General features: G+C 41.0%; 6 protein-coding genes across 6 annotated transcripts; 3 read left to right on the forward strand and 3 right to left on the reverse strand.

The window, feature by feature from the left end:
• Positions 1-615: 615 nt before the first annotated feature.
• Positions 616-3,951, forward strand: PHYBLDRAFT_161557 (hypothetical protein; the record flags this gene model as incomplete). Its single annotated transcript, XM_018434430.1, has 11 exons — positions 616-647; positions 888-938; positions 1,447-1,540; positions 1,676-1,756; positions 1,844-2,062; positions 2,209-2,212; positions 2,319-2,584; positions 2,663-3,076; positions 3,189-3,287; positions 3,393-3,624; positions 3,689-3,951. The coding sequence occupies 11 exons, from the start codon at positions 616-618 to the stop codon at positions 3,949-3,951; spliced, it is 1,755 nt and encodes a 584-aa protein (XP_018298962.1).
• Positions 3,952-4,212: 261 nt separating this feature from the next.
• Positions 4,213-5,518, reverse strand: PHYBLDRAFT_157014 (hypothetical protein). Its single transcript, XM_018433546.1, has 3 exons — positions 5,217-5,518; positions 4,633-5,127; positions 4,213-4,526 (listed from the first exon to the last, which is right to left on the reverse strand). The coding sequence occupies exons 1-3, from the start codon at positions 5,367-5,369 to the stop codon at positions 4,311-4,313; spliced, it is 864 nt and encodes a 287-aa protein (XP_018298963.1). The 5' UTR covers positions 5,370-5,518; the 3' UTR covers positions 4,213-4,310.
• An 85-nt stretch (positions 5,519-5,603) lies between these two features.
• Positions 5,604-6,718, reverse strand: PHYBLDRAFT_138477 (hypothetical protein; the record flags this gene model as incomplete). The annotated part of the gene is made up of 5 exons (XM_018430010.1): positions 5,604-6,020; positions 6,094-6,150; positions 6,255-6,322; positions 6,379-6,439; positions 6,572-6,718. The coding sequence occupies 5 exons, from the start codon at positions 6,716-6,718 to the stop codon at positions 5,604-5,606; spliced, it is 750 nt and encodes a 249-aa protein (XP_018298964.1).
• A 307-nt stretch (positions 6,719-7,025) lies between these two features.
• Positions 7,026-8,894, forward strand: PHYBLDRAFT_120686 (hypothetical protein). Its single transcript, XM_018428756.1, has 5 exons — positions 7,026-7,088; positions 7,136-7,282; positions 7,365-7,767; positions 7,868-8,030; positions 8,158-8,894. The coding sequence occupies exons 1-5, from the start codon at positions 7,086-7,088 to the stop codon at positions 8,771-8,773; spliced, it is 1,332 nt and encodes a 443-aa protein (XP_018298965.1). The 5' UTR covers positions 7,026-7,085; the 3' UTR covers positions 8,774-8,894.
• Positions 8,868-12,637, forward strand: PHYBLDRAFT_76884 (hypothetical protein). Its single transcript, XM_018443197.1, has 8 exons — positions 8,868-9,400; positions 9,535-9,827; positions 9,959-10,207; positions 10,326-10,803; positions 10,890-11,212; positions 11,287-12,004; positions 12,118-12,242; positions 12,310-12,637. The coding sequence occupies exons 1-8, from the start codon at positions 9,107-9,109 to the stop codon at positions 12,374-12,376; spliced, it is 2,547 nt and encodes an 848-aa protein (XP_018298966.1). The 5' UTR covers positions 8,868-9,106; the 3' UTR covers positions 12,377-12,637.
• A 232-nt stretch (positions 12,638-12,869) lies between these two features.
• Positions 12,870-16,719, reverse strand: PHYBLDRAFT_184484 (hypothetical protein; the record flags this gene model as incomplete). Its single annotated transcript, XM_018438943.1, has 2 exons — positions 12,870-14,518; positions 16,019-16,719. 2 exons carry the CDS (start codon positions 16,717-16,719, stop codon positions 13,051-13,053), a joined length of 2,169 nt encoding a protein of 722 aa, XP_018298967.1. The 3' UTR covers positions 12,870-13,050.
• Between the last annotated feature and the right edge of the window lie 1,298 nt (positions 16,720-18,017).

Here is an 18,017-nt window from a genome sequence, read left to right on the forward strand (position 1 = left end):
AGAAACGCCAAAATGTTTCTTCTTATTCTTCTTCTTTAGCTTCTTTTACTATATAAAGTAGCTTGTGATTTTGTGAGGTTTTCTAATTATTATTAACAAAAAAAAGAGCCTGTAGACAGTAGACTGCATTAGCTATTATATTGCATATCCATGTTTTAATAAGCATTGCATTTGGTACTCATAGTATAATATATTACGAATCTTCGATCTATAAAGTTGCTCACTTTTTATATTTCCTGTTTGTTTGTTGTAATCCAGGGCAAAGAAAATATGCGCATCGATCATCGCAACTGTGCTTATTTTTAAAGAATATATATATATATATATTCGGGACTTGGGCTAAGTACAGAAATTGATGAAAAGGGTTTGCCCAATTATTGCAGTTTTGACCGATACTTTATACAACACTTAAGTATTAGTCTGCAGAAAAGCTTATTGACGTCAACCAAACCTTGCAAGCCTGCGGTTCTTATGAAACACAAGCAAATAATGTAGCCATTTCAATGTATAGTATATATATATATATATATTGCCTTAATAAATTCACATTCAGAATGAATAGCTTAAATATTATCGATATAATATTATATTGAATACAAAATAATAATAATAATAATGATAAAGGTCTTTACTGATTTTTTGCGCAGGTACATTCCAACCAGTGTATTGGCATGAATATCACGATTTTTATTTTTATTTTCAACACACGCAAAATAATTCCATCGAATATTACGCCATTAATTTTCCTCTGTTTAAACTGTGTGCATCAGTTAAGCTCAACCAAAACATTAAGACGGGGCTACATAAAAAAAAGTAAATCTATGTCACTGACATTGAACTTTAGAGCATCTAAGTAGTATACATAAATATATATAATACATACACAGATTTAGCAGTAATTCCAATATTGATCACAAATTCCAACATTTTGCTGTGTGGTAATTAAAGTAATTACTACAGTCTTTGTGTGCATTGGAGACTATGCTTAACCATAAACTTTCATGTCTTTGGAGCACAACAGAACATTTAACATTAATAATTAAAGGGTTAAAATTTCAACAATCATGGTGAACCATTGGAAGAATCGTGGATCGAAATTATGAAAAAAAAAGAATTATAGAATTCCGCTTGTTTGCCATATTTATTTTTATCTGTCACTTTCCCAAAACTTTTTATTTTTATTTGTTTCTTTGCTCTTCTTCTTCTTCCTCACCGATACTCTAACCGTCGTCCTCGAAACAGACAAAAAACATTACCTTGAACCAGACCATTTTCTCTCCTAGTATACCACTCCAAAGACGAAAATAGAGAGAGATACAACCGCAATCGAGCTTACATAGATATAGCACGACGCTTCACGTATCTGAAGATCTATTTTCACCCTTTCCCACTCGTTTCTTTCGAAAATTCCGCAACTCTACCTTTATCTTCGATGGTTGGCTCCAGCCGTGACCTAAAGCTCTGTGCTGAAGTTGAAGAAACAGGCACTCGATGCCATATTTCAGAAGATGATATCCTAGCCTCCTTTGGCTATAAACAAGTAAGACTTACATATATACATACCTGTGCACGCAAAAATTATATACTTATATTAATATTGCATTATATCACATCATATCACATTAAAACAAAATGAACTAAATTCAACCCTATTTATTGTTTATTATCGTTATAGGAAATGCACAAAACAATGTCTACAGTATCAAACTTTTCAATTGCCTTTGGATGCTGTTCAATTCTTTCCGGTCTTAGTCCCGTAACGTCTTTTACTATTTCTCTATAATAATGAGTTTTCTTTATAAAATATGTACTCACTCTTATTTGTTTTTTTATTACTATTCAGATGTGGGGTGATGCTATGCAATCTGGTGGATCAGTGGCCATTATTTATGGTTGGATCCTTGTCTCTATATTCACCTTTGGTGTTGGTCTGTCGCTTGCCGAGATTTGCTCTGCTTATCCAGTTACTGGCGGTCTTTATGTCTGGGTGTCTCGTCTGGCACCTCCCGAGTGGGTTCCTATTGCTTGCTGGTTGACAGGCTGGTGTAACTGGCTTGGTTTGGTAAGATTTCTTTTAGTTTGTTAAACCTCAAAATTTACAACGTATTTGCTTAGAGCATAATTTATCAGATCCGCTTACCTGGCTTATTCTTCTTTTTTTTATATTTATCTATCTATATATCTATTTTTCCCCTTATCTATTGTTAGACTGGTATGCAATTAAAGAGCTAAAAAGACAAGGACTAAGGCTAAGGCTAAATTGCTCAGATGGATCTAATCATTTACATGTATAACCTATTTATTTGCTTATTTACCAGTTGCCATTACTTCTGCTGACCTTGGTCTGGCCCAGTTTTTGTCTTCAGTCATTGGAATCAAAAACCCAGATTACGACGCTGGAATTTACTGGCAATATGGAATCTTTTTGGTCATTGTGTTCATTCATGGAATGATCAATTCTGTCAGTGTAAAATACAATGGGTTCTTTAATCAAACATCTTTGTACTGGCATTTGATTGGAACACTTTTAATTATCATTGTCGCTTTGGTAATGACACCCAACAAATCTAGTGCCAAATGGGTTGTAAGTATTTATTTCTTGTAATTACTTTTCCCAATGATCTCATCCAAGCCATATTTTTTTTTTATTCTTCTTCTTTAGTTTACTGATTTCCAAAATGAAACAGGGTTTTCATCGAATGGTTACGTATTCTTGATTGGATTACTGCAGTCCCAGTATACACTCTCAGGATTCGATAGTGCTGCTCACATGTCAGAAGAAACCCGGGATGCTGCACGAAGCGCCCCACGTGGAATTCTTTATGCTATAGGTGTGGCTGCATTGGTCGGCCTAGCATTCATGCTGTCTGTCAATTTCTGCGTTCAGGACTTTGATGCTCAAGTTGTGAATGCCAAAATCAGTCCACAAATGACCCAAGTATTCTTGGATGGTGTTGGGTACAAGTGGACTATTGTGTTTACTGTAATTATCATGGGCGCAATGTTCTTTTCCGGATCTGCCCTTACTCTGGGAAGCTCACGTATGGTGTACGCCTTTGCTAGAGATGGAGCTATGGTATGATTTTTTCTTTTTAATATTTTATTTAATATTTTGTTGTGGGTATCAAATATGCCAAATATGCTAAAAGTATATATGTGGGCATATTCTTTATATTCTTTTTTTGTAGCCATTCAGCAGTTGGTTGAGCTATGTTAACCCAAGGACAAAAACACCTGTGTATGCTGTATGGGCAAATGTGATTTTTGCCGCAATTGTTGGCCTCTTGGTAATTTTATTTATTTACATATTTACATATTTCCCTTTTGTGTGTGGGCATGTGTGTTTGGCTGTCTGCTTATAACGATTATATTAATCTAAAAAATAATAATAGTACATTGTAAACACCACCGCCTTCAATGCTATTGTGTCTATCAACACTATTGCATCTTCATTAGCGTACTTTATTCCAATTGCGCTCCGACTCACTACTGCAAGAAAGAGCTTCCAAAAAGGTCCATTCAACCTTGGCCCATTTTCAAACATCATCAACCTTGTTAGTTGTTTCTGGATCTTGTTTACCTCGGTTCTTTTCTTGTGCCCTACTGAATACCCTGTAACAGCTTGTAAGTTAGAGTGTAGCAATTGTTTATTTGAACATTTACTAATGTATTTATTACGACAAAATAGCCAATATGAACTATGCGTGTGCACCTCTGGTGTTTGTTCTCGGTGGCTCTATAGGATATTACCATTTCCGTGCAAGAAAATGGTTCACAGGCCCTGGTAGAAGTTTAGAGCCTGACCCACAAATTGATGGGCCTGCAGTTACCGAAGAATATTTTTCAGGTGATTATTCTCCCGACAAAGTTACAAGCTATGCACGTCATGCCGATGGCGAAAACCTACACCACCGGCGTGGTTCTGTGGGTGATGATGAGAACAAGTTGTAAATTTTAATCCACATTAGAAAATAACCAAAAAGCAATTGGTCTTGTTGAAATGGCTTCATACTTTTATATATCTTTTATTTATTTATCTTTTTTTAAAGAAATACACACACACAATCGTTTATACATAATCATACACAATCATTCAAATAAAGTTCTCTTGAACATACACGATTTTCGAGACAGCATTTATATTTTTGTTTCGCGTAGGATCAGATTTCGTTACAGTATTTACTTATCACAAAGTTGAAAAAGTCAAAGCTTCATTTCTATCCCTTTATTTATTAACTTCTTATTTACGAGAATCTTTCAATTGCCCTTTTTCTTTTCAATAAGCTGACAAACCAAGACAATACTTCTCTTTATAATTCTATGTGAAAAGGTTTGGGTTGAGGACTCAAGAGTTCCTTTCTATCTTCGTAGATGGCTATAACCTGGTCTCCGATAATTTCAATAGCACCTCGATGCCCACCATACACATAGGAGATACCAATATCAATCAAGACAACCTTTCCATCACAACGAGTGTGAATCTTTCCATCTCTTTGGACGGTGTGACCAACAACAATGCGATCAGCCTAAAAGATCAGTTTTTTTTTAAAAAAAAGATAGCGTTTAAATTTCAAAGACAAAAGAAAAATAAAACAAACTAGAATCTTAATAACAAAACATGTCAATAAATACCTCCATCATCTTGAGGGCTGCATCGAGCATAGGACAGACATCTTCTTCAGGATCAAGAGCATAACCACGGTACCATGTTGGTCCTTCGCCGCTAAATACTCCCTCAGGATCACCGTGCCGACCTCGTCCTTTCATGTATCCTTCGATAGATTGGTGAGTTTGGTCATTGATCCAGTCGACACCAAACTTGGCAAAGTAAGGGTGAATTCCACCGTGGCAAAAGACAGAGGATCCAACTTTGGTAGTCATGTTGAGATTAATGAGGTAACTGCCAATAAATCCATCGGCAGCCCAGGCTTTGGAACGCTCCTTGGCTCCACCAAATGTAGCTGTTTCTTCAGGTCTCACGTAACGAAGGTCTCCAACAAGATTCATAATTTCATGGTTACCTAGCAAAGGGATCACTAGCCCGCCGGCATCTCTAGCTTCTTCTCGAAGTTGTTGAATGAGGTCATACAACCGGATAGTATCAAGCCCGCGATCGACGACATCTCCCTGTATAATAGTATATCATAGTCAGACTATATGTATACCCACGTATGTGCATTTCTAAAGTGTATAAAGAGCGTTTCAAGTCTACTTGCCGTTTGGACGAAAATTGCGTCTTTGCCGATCCAATGGCCAGTCTGGTTGGCAATTCCAGCAAACTGGAGAATAGTGAGGGTATTGTCATAGTCACCATGCAGATCGCCCATTGCAACAATGCGTGGAGAGGGAATATCACCCAACTTGCACATTACAGTTGAGGCTAGTAGACTCCAGCAGAAACACAGGATATATACTGGTTTGAGCATTCTTTTTTTTCTTTATCTCTCTTATTATTATTTACTGCCAACAGTAAAGAAGAGATTCGTGCACATGAATGTGCAAATCGGAGTCAATTAACAGACTAACCGATATTAAATTGAAACAAATTAATTGAAAAGGTATGGTTATGATTATTTTAATATAAAAATAATTTATTATAATTATTATGATGGTGGAGCAAGATGGTTTTCTACAATTTTCGAAGGAGACTGAGAGCGTGAGCGTGAGCTCGAGCGAGACCGAGACTGAGAACGTGAGCTTGAACGAGACCGAGTTCGAGAGAGAAGTCCTCCAAAACCCTCGATTATGGACTTTCTACGGGAAGCAGGTCGTTTCTTTTGCTGATCATCATCACCGAGTTGGTCGTCGTCACTGTCGCTTGAAACCGGAAGTCCAATAAGACTTCCTAGGCGTTTTCGAGTAGATTTGTTTTTACTGTCCTTTGGATCTGAGCGTACCACAGTGACTGGGACTGGCGAGTGTTGCAAACAATACTTTGATACACTTCCGGAAAATATACCTTTGAGTTCAGACATTCCTCGTGTTCCAACCACCAGTAATGATGGCTGGTACATACTAATCTGTTGTTGGTATTATTATCTTCGAATTTATATAGACACACATTATGAAACTCTTTATTCTAATAAAACTTACTGCGCGATGGATTGAACTCTGGACCTTTCCAATAACAAATTCAATTGTGACGCTAATCTATAAAGTGTAAAATGTATTTGTGAGAATTGATACTGTTTGAATACAAGTTGTGTACTTGCCTGTCTGTTTGGTGTACATCTTTCCATGACTCTATTCAGTACGTCAGTTGCACTCTGCCGTGCGTCACTGCATTCCTCCTTTAGTGTTTTGTGGACTCCCTTCTTCTTATCTGCGCACAAAGTTTTATGTGTTAGTATACAGCCTATAGAAAGCATTCCCACTCACCATTAAGGTCCACTGTCAATACTCTTAAAACAACAATTTCATCACCGTCGTCCATCATTTCCTGTTAATAATATTTAGTATCAATGGCACACAAACAATGGTACATGTATGCATATATATTTGGATTGGTTGCACTTGCGTCACATGTCCAAGAGAGCGCATATTCACTATAGTCAGCCAAATCAGTGGCAACCATGAACATCCGGGATCGTCGTGTTCTCTTGTATTCTGGTGTCTTGGCATTGAGAGTAAAGGAGTAATCCGGTAAGGAAGGATCTGTCATGGTGTTAAACGACACCCCGCGCACATAATCACAGTTGTTGTCGCTAGAAGACGTCATTTTGAAAGAGCAAACAAGAGAGTAATGTGAAGCAGTAGAGCAGGTAGATATACAAAATTGCAAATTTCCATTCAAAGCCAGCGAGACATCCTCAACATGCTATCATTGTTCGGCAGTTGTCTCGTAAGTTAAGTTATAGAACCTTTTTTATCGATTTTGCTTTTTGGATCTTTCAAATCCAGACCAGGGTGTCATCCAAAGCGTACCACTCCTTATTGAATCTCTTCTTTTCTTTTTATTGGCTGCACAAAATATTATTTCATTAAGCGCCGACCTATTATCCATTTTCTATAGAATTCATCCGCCTAAAAAAAAAGGAAGAAGAAGAAGGAAATTCTTAAAGCTCATCTCTTTCACTCACACAATAATGGTAAGTTTGGCTTCATCGACCATCTCGCGTTCTGACTCTTTATATAGGAACAAGAATACGATGTCGTTATCCTCGGTACTGGTCTGACCGAGTGCATCCTCTCTGGTTTGCTCTCCGTCGATGGCAAAAAGGTCTTGCACATGGACCGCAATGACTACTACGGAGCAGAGTCTGCATCCCTTAACCTCTCTCAGGTAAAATATAGCAATGCACCTTTCAAAAAACTGCATAAAAAATACTTTCTCGTTCTTATATATGATATTATCACTTTTGTAGCTTTACAAGAAGTTCAGACCCGGACAGGAACCCCCAGCTGAGTTGGGCAGGGACCGCGACTGGAACGTTGACTTGATTCCTAAGTTTATGATGGCCAATGGTGAAATTGTCCGTTTCCTGACTTATACTGATGTCACTCGTTACTTGGAATTCAAGCAGATTGCCGGTTCATTTGTGTACCGTAACGGCAAGATTTCCAAAGTACCTGCCAACGAGATGGAAGCCTTGTCTTCTCCTCTGATGGGTATCTTTGAGAAACGCCGCATGAAGAAGTTCCTTGAGTGGGCACAGAACTACAATGAGCAGGACCCAGCCACATTCCAGGGCTTGAGCTTAGAGAAGAGCACTATGGCAGAAGTCTACAAGAAGTTTGGTCTTGAGACTGGTACCCAGGACTTTATCGGTAAGGACATGTTACAGAATGTGTTCCTCTAAGAAGAAAAAAAGGAAAGGAAAATATTGTGGGAAAGGAAACTGAATCAATCAATCGGAATATTTTTTAGGTCATGCCATGGCACTCCACCTTGATGATGAATACTTGAAACAAACCGCCAAAGACACTGTTGAGCGTATTCGTCTCTACGCTGGTTCAGTTGTCCGTTATGGCAAGAGTCCTTACATTTACCCTCTCTACGGCTTGGGAGATCTTCCTCAAGCATTCGCCAGGTAAGAATTATAACGATTGTAATTATAATTATGATGGTGGATCAAAAAACAATGAAGAAAAGGAAGAAAAGCAAATCAAACTTGAACCGGTACTCAACATTTATCATTACTGATTACTGTACAATAGATTGAGTGCTGTGTATGGTGGTACTTATATGTTGAACAAGGACATTTCAGAGATTGTCTACAATGAGAGCGGTGCTGTTGTGGGTGTACGCTCGGGTGGTGAAGAAGTAAAGACTAAACAAGTCATTTGCGACCCTTCGTACGTGCCCACCAAGGTTCAAACTGTCGGATCTGTTGTACGCGCTATCTGCATTCTCAATCACCCTATTCCCAACACCGGTGACATTGACTCTGTCCAGATCGTGATTCCTCAAAACCAGGTTGGACGTAAACATGACGTCTATGTTGCCTGTGTTAGTTTTGCCCACATGGTTTGCGCAAACAACTACTATCTTGCAATTGTATCCACCATTGTTGAGTCTGATCAGCCCGAACAAGAAATCAGTGCAGGACTCAATCTTCTTGGTCCTATTGTCGAGAAGTTTGTTTCTGTAACTCCTCTCCAGGTTCCCGTAGAAGATGGCAAGAAGGATCAAGTGTTTGTATCGCGCTCTTATGATGCTACTTCTCACTTTGAAACCGTGTGTGAGGATGTACACGACTTATGGCGCCGTGTTACAGGCGATGAACTTGTTTTGAAGAAAAATGATACCGAGGAACAAGTCAATGCTGTTTAAATCACACATTTATCCCCCCTACTTTTCCCCCCTTTTATCTTTCTTTTATTTTCTTTTCTGTTTTATAAATTCCACCTCCATCAACAAATGTTACCAAAAACAAATGGTACTTTTTGAACATTGTTTCAAAATACGTGTAAATAGCATTCCGTGTGTGACGTGTAGCAATGCAACCGTCACGACACAGCTTGAACTTGTCATCTCCCTCACATATATCAAAAGGAAACTGACGACCAAGTCAAACTCGAGTGAATTTCATTTTGACCTTTTTTTTTTAAAAAAAAAAAAAGAAAATAATAATTACATATTTTCACTTTTGACTTGATCAACAGCATGGGATTCGCTTTACCTGATGGCTGGATTGAACGCTTAGGCGATCATCCTATCTTTGATCAAACGAACTCTACCAAGTCAAATATATCTTCTCAACGCGAAGGTGTCACGTTCTTGAATAACCAGGAGAAATGCATCGCCATGACCAAAACAAATGACCTTATTGTTGCAGTGGACTCTGAGATCAGAATTCTTAATCTTAACTTGGTCAAGGAAGCTTGGTTGCAAGAGGCACATGATAACGACAATGCACCACCAACTGACAAGGAATGGCTCTGGCAGGTTCCCTACAGAGTGAGCGACTTGAAATTTTTATATTATCTTTATTTTCGCTTTTATATTATTATAAGAAAAAGAAGAAAACTTGTTATTCCCGATAGATCTGCTAACATTATGTTTCTCTTCTTTTGCTTTCCTTTTGTCCATAGATTTTAGACACGCCTGATATTAATTTCCCCATCAATTCAATTACACCAAATGATAATGGGCGTCTTTTGGCTGTAGCCGGTCTCGAATCACTCGCTGCCATAGCTTTGCCACGCGAGGGCTTTTGCACTGTAACTAAGGGACTTGATTACAAACGCGAACTCCATTGTCGTACAATGCGGATTGGACGCCGTTATTTCGATGAAGCAAGCACATCTGTTCTCAAGGTAGCCTGGCATCCTTTGAGTGAATTCCACTCACATTTGGTAGTTCTGAGTGGAGACAGCATGTTGAGGTATGTAGGTATAAGATCATTTTCTTTTATATATATACACAAACATATGTATATATATATATATATTATTTAATATATATTGTTTATATATTTATAAATATATTAAACAAAAAACCTAATGCTTTATGCAGAATGTTTGACGTGAGCAAAGATATTGAAGAAGCCGAGCAGTCGTTTGATCTTTCACCCTTGTCTCGCAAAAAGCCTTCGAAATTCAAAGGATTCTCTTTTTCTGAATACATGGGACCTAGTGAAGAAGCTGTGTCGTTTTCATTGGGAGGAGACAGTAACAAGGATGGTGGATGGGAAGCATTCACAGTATATTTTGCGCTGCGGAATGGTCACGTTTATGCTCTCTGTCCTGTGCTCCCTTACGCAAGGTAAATTTTTAGATACACATAAATATATATATATCATGTCTTTTTGAGTGATTAATAACCTCATACAAAATTATATACTTATACTCCTACATTTTTACATATGATGTACATCACATAGTGTGGTGAAAAGAGAGCACATGGAGACGTTGGGATGTGTTGCAGATGCGAAAATGAAGATGCTTTTAAGCAAGGGCAAGACATTTGATCAACTTGATGATGATCATCAAGCTCTTTATTATCTTCAGCAATTGCACTACCAGTGGTTGGATGAAATGCTCAAATCTACTGTAGTTGACCGCCAAAATCATCCTTCGCTTGTAGACAGATCTATGATAAACATCCAAAGCAACAAATGTTCACTCCCTTTTACAGTTAAACGCCAAGGCCCTTTTTTGACTGGAGGAAACTTTGACGGTGTCTTGGATATTAATACTGCACAAATTAGCGACATTCAGTTCATCAAGTCCAAGGCATCTGATATTCTTGTCGTGGCATGTACTGATGGCTCTGTCCGAAACTTCTTGCTTGGAACCCAAGTTGATCCTCAATGGCTTATGCCTGTTCAAAATAACCCTCGGTATCCATGGCAGGCCAAGGTATGATTTTCATTTAATTGCATTGACTATAATATATGTATATATGTATATATTGAACAAGCTTATTTAATTTACATGTCATTTAGCTTGGCGAATTTCTCTCCAGTACCGACGTTCTTCCAAAAATGGCCCTCTATGAGAGTATTAAGCTCAACAAGAACATCCAAGGACATACTCGCATGAATATAGTCGTGGATCCAATTTATCCTGATACTTATTACGTATATCACAATAGAGGTGTACATATTGTGTTAATGAAGCAATGGATTGATCTCTTGGCAGAAATGAATGCAACCTTCTCAAAGGGTGGTAACAAAAAGGATGTTGGAGACTCTCTCCAAAAATGGGCTACAAATAAGAGTGGATCTAGTACTAGATGCTTGGTTGATTCGTCTCCTTACAAAAGAGGGTAAGTTTGGTATGAAGTATATTGCATACTATGTAATAATGAGAGCAATACTAACAACCTATTATAAATCACAGAGAGTCTGTACCTATCATTGGTCTGTGTATTGTCACCGATATATACCTATCCCATTGCCTTTTCGCACTTTCTGCAACCTACAGCTTGTTGAGTGTGGAAGTTGGGAACCGTCGATTAGTTAGCATTGAAAAGGGATCTCTGGTTTCAAAGGCTGTTGAAAGTCAGCTCAGGGATGCGGTGGAGGACCGAAAGGGAGGAGAGGATGGCTACACTTGCATATTGTCCTTGCCACCTTTTGAGGTCCCCAAGTCTCTCCAGGCATTACAGCAACTTCCTAACCAATCTAAGGTTGTTATTCCTGCGTCTATGGGAGGTAATAAGAAGATTATTGTAAACGAGGAAACCCTTCGATTCTTCAACAAGAGTGCCGAGAAATTACAGACCGACATTCGTACTATTGTCAAGGCAGGAGAAGAGACTGAGAAACGGATGGCCTTGCAACAGATTGAGTTACGGCAGCAGGTGGTTATGGCTCAGTTGATTGATAAGAAACTTGAGGATATTCAAACAAAGATGGACCAGGTGCGCAAGGTCAAACTTGAGCAAGCCATGAAGCAATATGCAAAACTGTCTATGCAAATCGACACAATTCTTGCCCATAATATACTCTCCTATCAGCCAGAACGGTCTGAAGAAGAAAAGCAACTTTTGGAAAAGTTGAGACAGGATCGTAAGAAGGTTCAAGGAAAGAGTGGATACATTGCTCGTACAAACAAAGTAAGTACACGATAATAAGAATAATATTATCACAAACCAAATCAGCAAAGACATATTGACAAGGATATACTAATATATATATATATATATATACTATTATTATTATTATCTAGCTTTTGAAAGAAGTTGAAAAACTCAAGGAAAAATTGCCTCAAAAGAAAACAGAACAGCCAATTCTCTACACTAATACCTTGTCTTCAACACAACTTACCAGCCTGAAACATGACTTGGATGATCAGTAAGTTAAACTATTTGACGATGAATAGAAAAATTGACGTGTAATGTTTTTTTTTTATTGAATATAGAAAACATCGTATGAATGATATGACTAAAAGAATCAACTCTCTGATGGAGAAACTTACTGTTGTATAACTTCTTTCTTTTCGTTTCTTCCCATTCCCCTCCTCCCCTTCCCCTTACTCGTCTCACTGACTCTCATCTCTTCAATTATTTTTCTATTCCAAATCACACAACCACAAGGTTATTCTTATTGTATCCTTTTGACCTTATATATATATATATATATATATTGCTTAAATAAGATCGTCTAATCATCTTTTGTTGTAGCTTAAAAATCGTATATACAAAAATAAATACAATAACAATACATTAGCTATATTGATCTTATCTATATTTATGATTTATTCAAATGAGATATAAGCATTCCTTTCTTTAATGATATTGAGTATTATAATAACAAATCAGAGCACGGAGTTCTATTTTCAGAGACTTCTTGTATGTAGATATCCCCTTACACACTTGGCAAATAGCTAGATATATTGATATATTGATATGTATATGTATATATATAACCAAATCACCCAAAAATGTACACTTTGACAGATGTGCAAATGATTCCATTTTTGGGTTGAACAAATTTTATTTTGATAGCGAAAACTTTTTTTTTTTGTAGGGAGCAATTAGAGCTCAGGTTTTTATTGTGAGGATCACTAGCTAAAAAAAAAGGACGCACATCACAAAATTTGTTTTTGGGTTTTTGATTTTTTTTTGAGGTGTATATGTAAGAAGGAAAACTAAAGGTAGAGCTAAGTAGCAAGAGAACAGGCAAGGTCATCAAGAGATTTTTCAGCCTTAAATATGGCAACCAAGCGGGAAGCGGTAGATAGGACGGTGGAAGATACAAAAAGTGTATTGTCGAACACCGTGGACCAATGATGTCGCCAGATCGCCAGAAGGGCACAGCTAAAGAGAGAGGCGGCGTGAATATCAGAGGGGCGGGTATAGGGGAAAGACAGGTTGTAAAATGCATCATGGAGTATAGGAAGAGTAGGATGAGATCCAAAGACATCTTGCCAGAATGTAGACCAAACGTCAATTTTGAGGGGGCAGGAGAAGAGGAAATGGTCGGGTGTGTCTGTAGAGGCTTCACAAATGGGGCAAGAGTCGGTGGGGAAGGGGCCAGGAAGTATGCGATGCAACAGGGAGCGGGATGACAATTTGTGGTGCAGACCTCGGTACCAGATGTTGCGGACATGGTGGTGTATAGGAAGGTTCCAAAAGATTCGCCATTGTGAGCTGGACAGTGTAGACGACAGGGGAGGAGAAACAGAAGAGGAACAAAGAGAACGATACATACGAGGTTTCAGCTTGGACCACGGTATTCCGGGTAAAAGGCCGCAAACAAAAGGGCTAGCATTGATTGATGGGCCTGAACGGGAAGGAATGGAAGGGTCATTGAGCTGAAGGATATGAGAAGGGAGGAAAGCGCGAACAAGGAAAGGTTGTAGCAAGGTGTCGCGAGAGTCAACTCTTTTGAAAAACTTGCGCAATATGAGCGGGTTGCGTGGGAAATCAGCCGGCGCTCGACGGCAGAGAACGTCGAAAGAAGGGTCAACAAGAAAGGCATCTTCAACGCGGAGGTGTTGCCAGGAGGGAGAGAAGGAGGTAGTGCTTGTGGCTGGTAGGCATACTGAGCGGAGGGGAAGTGCCAAACACGTAGCAATGTTGGGGGCAAGGGAGAAGTCGTGCGGGAGCCTATCAATAGCAGAGAATATGTTGCGGAAGCAACCTGCAAGGCCAGTCAGATCGGGGGGGGGGGGGGGGCGAAGATCGTGGAAGAGAAGTGTCAATCGGGGGTCGGTGCCAGACGTATGATAACGTAAGAGAAAGGACAGCCAAGGAGGAACTAAGCCAGAGGTGGAGTGAGGAGAGAGACAGAGAGGACGTAACCAACGCAGCTGAAGAGCACCTTGTTGTATAGAAGGATCTAATACTCCAAGGCCGCCAGAACGAAGAGGGAGACAAAGAGTGGACAGCTTAATGGGAGGAAACATTCGGTGCTGCAAGAACTGACCCATGGCCGACTTCACTTTATCGAGAAACGACACAGGAACAGAGATCACGCGTAGGACATTCCAGAGACGGGAGAGAATGAGAGTATTGAGAACGGTGGCACGCCCCCGGATCGATAAGGATCGAGTGAGGTGTATGGCGCAGGAAGATTGTATGGTTGTTAACAATGAGGAACAAAAGGCATCGCGTTGGGCAATCGAACTGACAAGAGGGAAGTCAAGGTAGCGGAGGGAGTCAGGACAGGAACGGTCGTGCCAGGATGTTATTTGGTGGGCCTGTAGGAACGTGATCCAGTGAGGAAGTGGTTGTCCCGAAAGCGATATGGCCTCCGTCTTGGCCATGTTGATCTTGGCATTGGAGGCCTGAGAGTAAGTGGCAAGATGTGTGTGGAGGCGTGTGAAACATTCGGGTGTGGAGAGGAAAACAATGACATCGTCCGCATATGCAAGACATTTGACTGGAGGGGGGGCTGGAAGGATTGGCGAGATAGGTGGGAGAAACCCAGAAAATTCAGGGTCATGTTGGAGGCGGCGTAGAAGAGGATCAAAGGCGAGATTGAAGAGAACGGGGGACAGAGGATCGCCCTGTCGGAGACCGCGGTGCTGAACAAGTTCTCGGGAGATATGACCGTTCACATTGACTCGTATTCGAGTAGAGAAGAATAGGTTACAAATACAATCGATGAGAGAGGAAGGGAAACGGAAATGGCGCAGGACTTGTCGCAGGTACGAGGGGTGTACACGATCGTAAGCCTTTTCTTGATCCAAGAGCAAGCCAATACTGGTGGATTGAGTGAGCCGGGCCTGTTCCATAATGGTCTTGACAAGCATGCCATTGTCAGCAATGAACCTTCCCCTCACAAACCCGGTTTGATATTGAGACACAATTGAGCTGGCAGCAGGAATCATACGGGCATTGAGTAGTCGAGTAAAGACCTTTGCATCAGTGTTAATCAAGGCAATAGGTCGCCAGTTCTTCAAAGATGTAAGGTCTCATTTCTTCGGTAGCAAGGAGAGACAAGTAGATTGCCAAGAGGCAGGAAAAACTCCAGTGGTGAGAGCGTCATTGTAAAGCTTTTCCAAGATATGAGCACACGCGGGATGGTCAAAAAGAAGACGAAGGATTTCATAGGGTATCCCGTCAGGACCGGGACTGCTGGCGGAAGGAGACCGCTGCGCACCTTCTTGTATGTCTACGATGGAAAAGGAGGAAGTGAGTTTGTTTACAAGAGCGTCAGAGAGAACAATATGAGTCGGAAGATTATGTAGAAGGTCGTCTACAGCGGTTTGCTCAATGTCATCGGGGAAATACAAATCTTCATAAAATGCAGCCGCGGAGTCGGTCATGATAGAAGGCTGTGTCGAAAGGACGTTGATGAAGGGGTGGCGTAGGCCAGAGATCGACTTACGGACTTGTCGTGTTTCAATCGTACGTTTCAAGTAACCGGCAGAGGTCTCACCCTGTTCCCGCCAGTGTTTTCCAGCGCGCAATGCCTGTGTTTCTACCTTTTCGTGTTGTATGTCCTGAATCTGTCGTTCCACAAAAGGAAGCTGGAAGTTAATGGAGGGGTTGAGTCGGTACTTTTGTATCAGGTGCGCGCGCTTGCTCTGCAACTGGGCTTCTATCGTAGTGAGGTTGCGGCGAGGGCGACGGCAATAAGAGCGGATAAAATGGATGACATCGGTTTTGAGACTATCCCACTGTTCTTGAACAGATAGAGATGTTGGTAGAGAGTGGACGAGGGAATGAATGTGAGAGTCAAGCTGGAGACAGAAATGCTGGTTGTAGGACAGACGTGGGTTGGCACGCCATAGGCCTTTCCCCAAGACAGTGCCTGAATCAAAGAGAAAAGATGCGGAAACTAGGAAATGGTCTGACCATTGCGGATGAATATAATCCACGGAAGACGAAATGCGGTGGGAAAACATATCGGAAGAGGAGAATATATAGTCCAAGGTGGAGGACGTTGTGCCGCGATGGAAGGTAGGCATAGGGGTAGAATCAGGCATAGTGACGCAGTCAAAGAGGTGGTCAGAGAGGAATTGGAGCCACGTATGAGGTGCAAGTCGGGGCCGAGGTGAACGAGTGTGATAGGAGTGATTAAAATCTCCCAGCAGGATGAAGCGTGAAGGATGAGTGGGCAATAATAAAGAGTTAGCAAGCAGGGCAGATAGGAATTTATACCGCTGTCCAACTGTAGCTGGGGCATATACCACACAGATCTGAAAAGGGGAAAAATTATTGTTGGCATGCTCAACTGTAGCAGATATACATCGGCCACAGACAGAGGTTAAAGGGTTGACAATAGAAATCGTAGGAGTTAGGCACACTAAACCACAATGTTGGGACCAAACTGAGGAAGTAGTCCTAAACTGCATATTGAATGTGTTCTGTATATCCATAGAGGAAGCATGAGTTTCTTGCAGGGCGAGTATATCGACATGCTGAGAGCGTAGGTGGCGTATAAATAATGAGCGTAAGGTGGGGTTGGCCAATTTGGCCAGGCCTCGACAGTTTATCGTGGAGATTTTAATCATAAAGTAAGAGCTGGATTTGGAGGATCTTGTCCACCGTCATTTTCACCATCCATGGGATCATCTTCCATTTGAGCGAAATACTTGGCGATCTCATCGATGTCATCGTCGCTGTAGTATTCCTCATCGTCGCTTTTCTTCGTCTCTTCGTTACCAAGTTCGCCATCACTGGTCTTAACCAATTGGACGTTGTCATCCATGCCAGTACTAGCCGCTGCTTCTATCAGGAAGTCAGAATGGTTGGCGGGAAGAACACCCGGAATGGCGCCCGGGGCCGCGCGTGGTCTAGAAAGGGATTCAGTAGCCAATGGAGGTAGGGGTATGTTCTGCGGGGCGTGCTGTGAGCCGTAGATTGTTTCAGAGGGTAGAAGACCATGATACATCTGAGCGGCTGGGGGTGCAGGGACATGGGTTGGGGAGCGAGCAGTTTTGCGAGGGCGTTTTGATTCGGCTTCCTCGTTTCGTGGGCATTGATGGGCAAGGTGACCAACCTTACCACAGCGGAAGCAGGTGCGGGTTTCTTTGGGTCGCTTGGTGCAAGCTTCTTTCTCGTGACCCATCTCTTTACAGAAAGTACAATGAGTACCTATACGTGCCCAAGTGGCAAGGAAAGTTGTAGTTTCATTATACTTGATCTCATGTTCCAAGTGACGCAGATGAAGATCAGGATTAGGTGGGCGTAGCATATGGATGGTGCCTGTGCCGTCGGGGTAGTTATATTTCAAATTCAAGGATATTTCCTGAACCTGTCCGTATATAGCAAGGCAGCGGCGAAGATTCTCGGCAAGTTCATCAAAATCCGCATATCCGTGAAGAGGAAGTCGAGACACACGTAAGCGCAAGAGCTTAAACGTCGAAGGAATGGCAGGAGAAGCGAAGACAGTACGTCCATTAAAAGGAAAGCCAACTTGGCATGCGCGCGAGCATGCTTCTTGGTCTACTAGATGGAATTCGAAGGAGGTGCGGGAAGTACGAGAGGCATATGTGAGGCCGCGGCCAACACCCAATGGGAAAGCGGTGTTAAGAGCCTCAAAGAACAAAGGACGAAGAGGGTTTCCCTCAGCAGGGACCTCGTAGAAAACAGAAAATGGAGAGGAGCCTTCTTTCCATATGCGTGGAGCGCCATTACCAGCGATGGAGCCGATGATGCGAGATGTACAAGAATT

The sequence above is a fragment of the Phycomyces blakesleeanus genome, assembly GCF_001638985.1.
Source record: "Phycomyces blakesleeanus NRRL 1555(-) unplaced genomic scaffold PHYBLscaffold_1, whole genome shotgun sequence".
NCBI classification, from domain to species: Eukaryota; Fungi; Mucoromycota; class Mucoromycetes; order Mucorales; family Phycomycetaceae; genus Phycomyces; species Phycomyces blakesleeanus.

Excerpts from the sequence above, each read along its gene's own strand:
- PHYBLDRAFT_157014 (XM_018433546.1), bottom strand. The coding sequence starts at position 5,369 with ATGTGCAAGTTGGGTGATATTCCCTCTCCACGCATTGTTGCAATGGGC. Across the intron at positions 5,128-5,216 it reads ACGCAATTTTCGTCCAAACG|GGAGATGTCGTCGATCGCGG; the intron begins GCAAGTAGACTT and ends ACTATTATACAG. Across the intron at positions 4,527-4,632 it reads CAGCCCTCAAGATGATGGAG|GCTGATCGCATTGTTGTTGG; the intron begins GTATTTATTGAC and ends CTGATCTTTTAG.
- PHYBLDRAFT_120686 (XM_018428756.1), top strand. Across the intron at positions 7,283-7,364 it reads CATCCCTTAACCTCTCTCAG|CTTTACAAGAAGTTCAGACC; the intron begins GTAAAATATAGC and ends TCACTTTTGTAG. Across the intron at positions 8,031-8,157 it reads CTTCCTCAAGCATTCGCCAG|ATTGAGTGCTGTGTATGGTG; the intron begins GTAAGAATTATA and ends ACTGTACAATAG.
- PHYBLDRAFT_76884 (XM_018443197.1), top strand. The coding sequence starts at position 9,107 with ATGGGATTCGCTTTACCTGATGGCTGGATTGAACGCTTAGGCGATCAT. Across the intron at positions 10,804-10,889 it reads GGTATCCATGGCAGGCCAAG|CTTGGCGAATTTCTCTCCAG; the intron begins GTATGATTTTCA and ends CATGTCATTTAG. Across the intron at positions 12,243-12,309 it reads AAACATGACTTGGATGATCA|AAAACATCGTATGAATGATA; the intron begins GTAAGTTAAACT and ends TATTGAATATAG.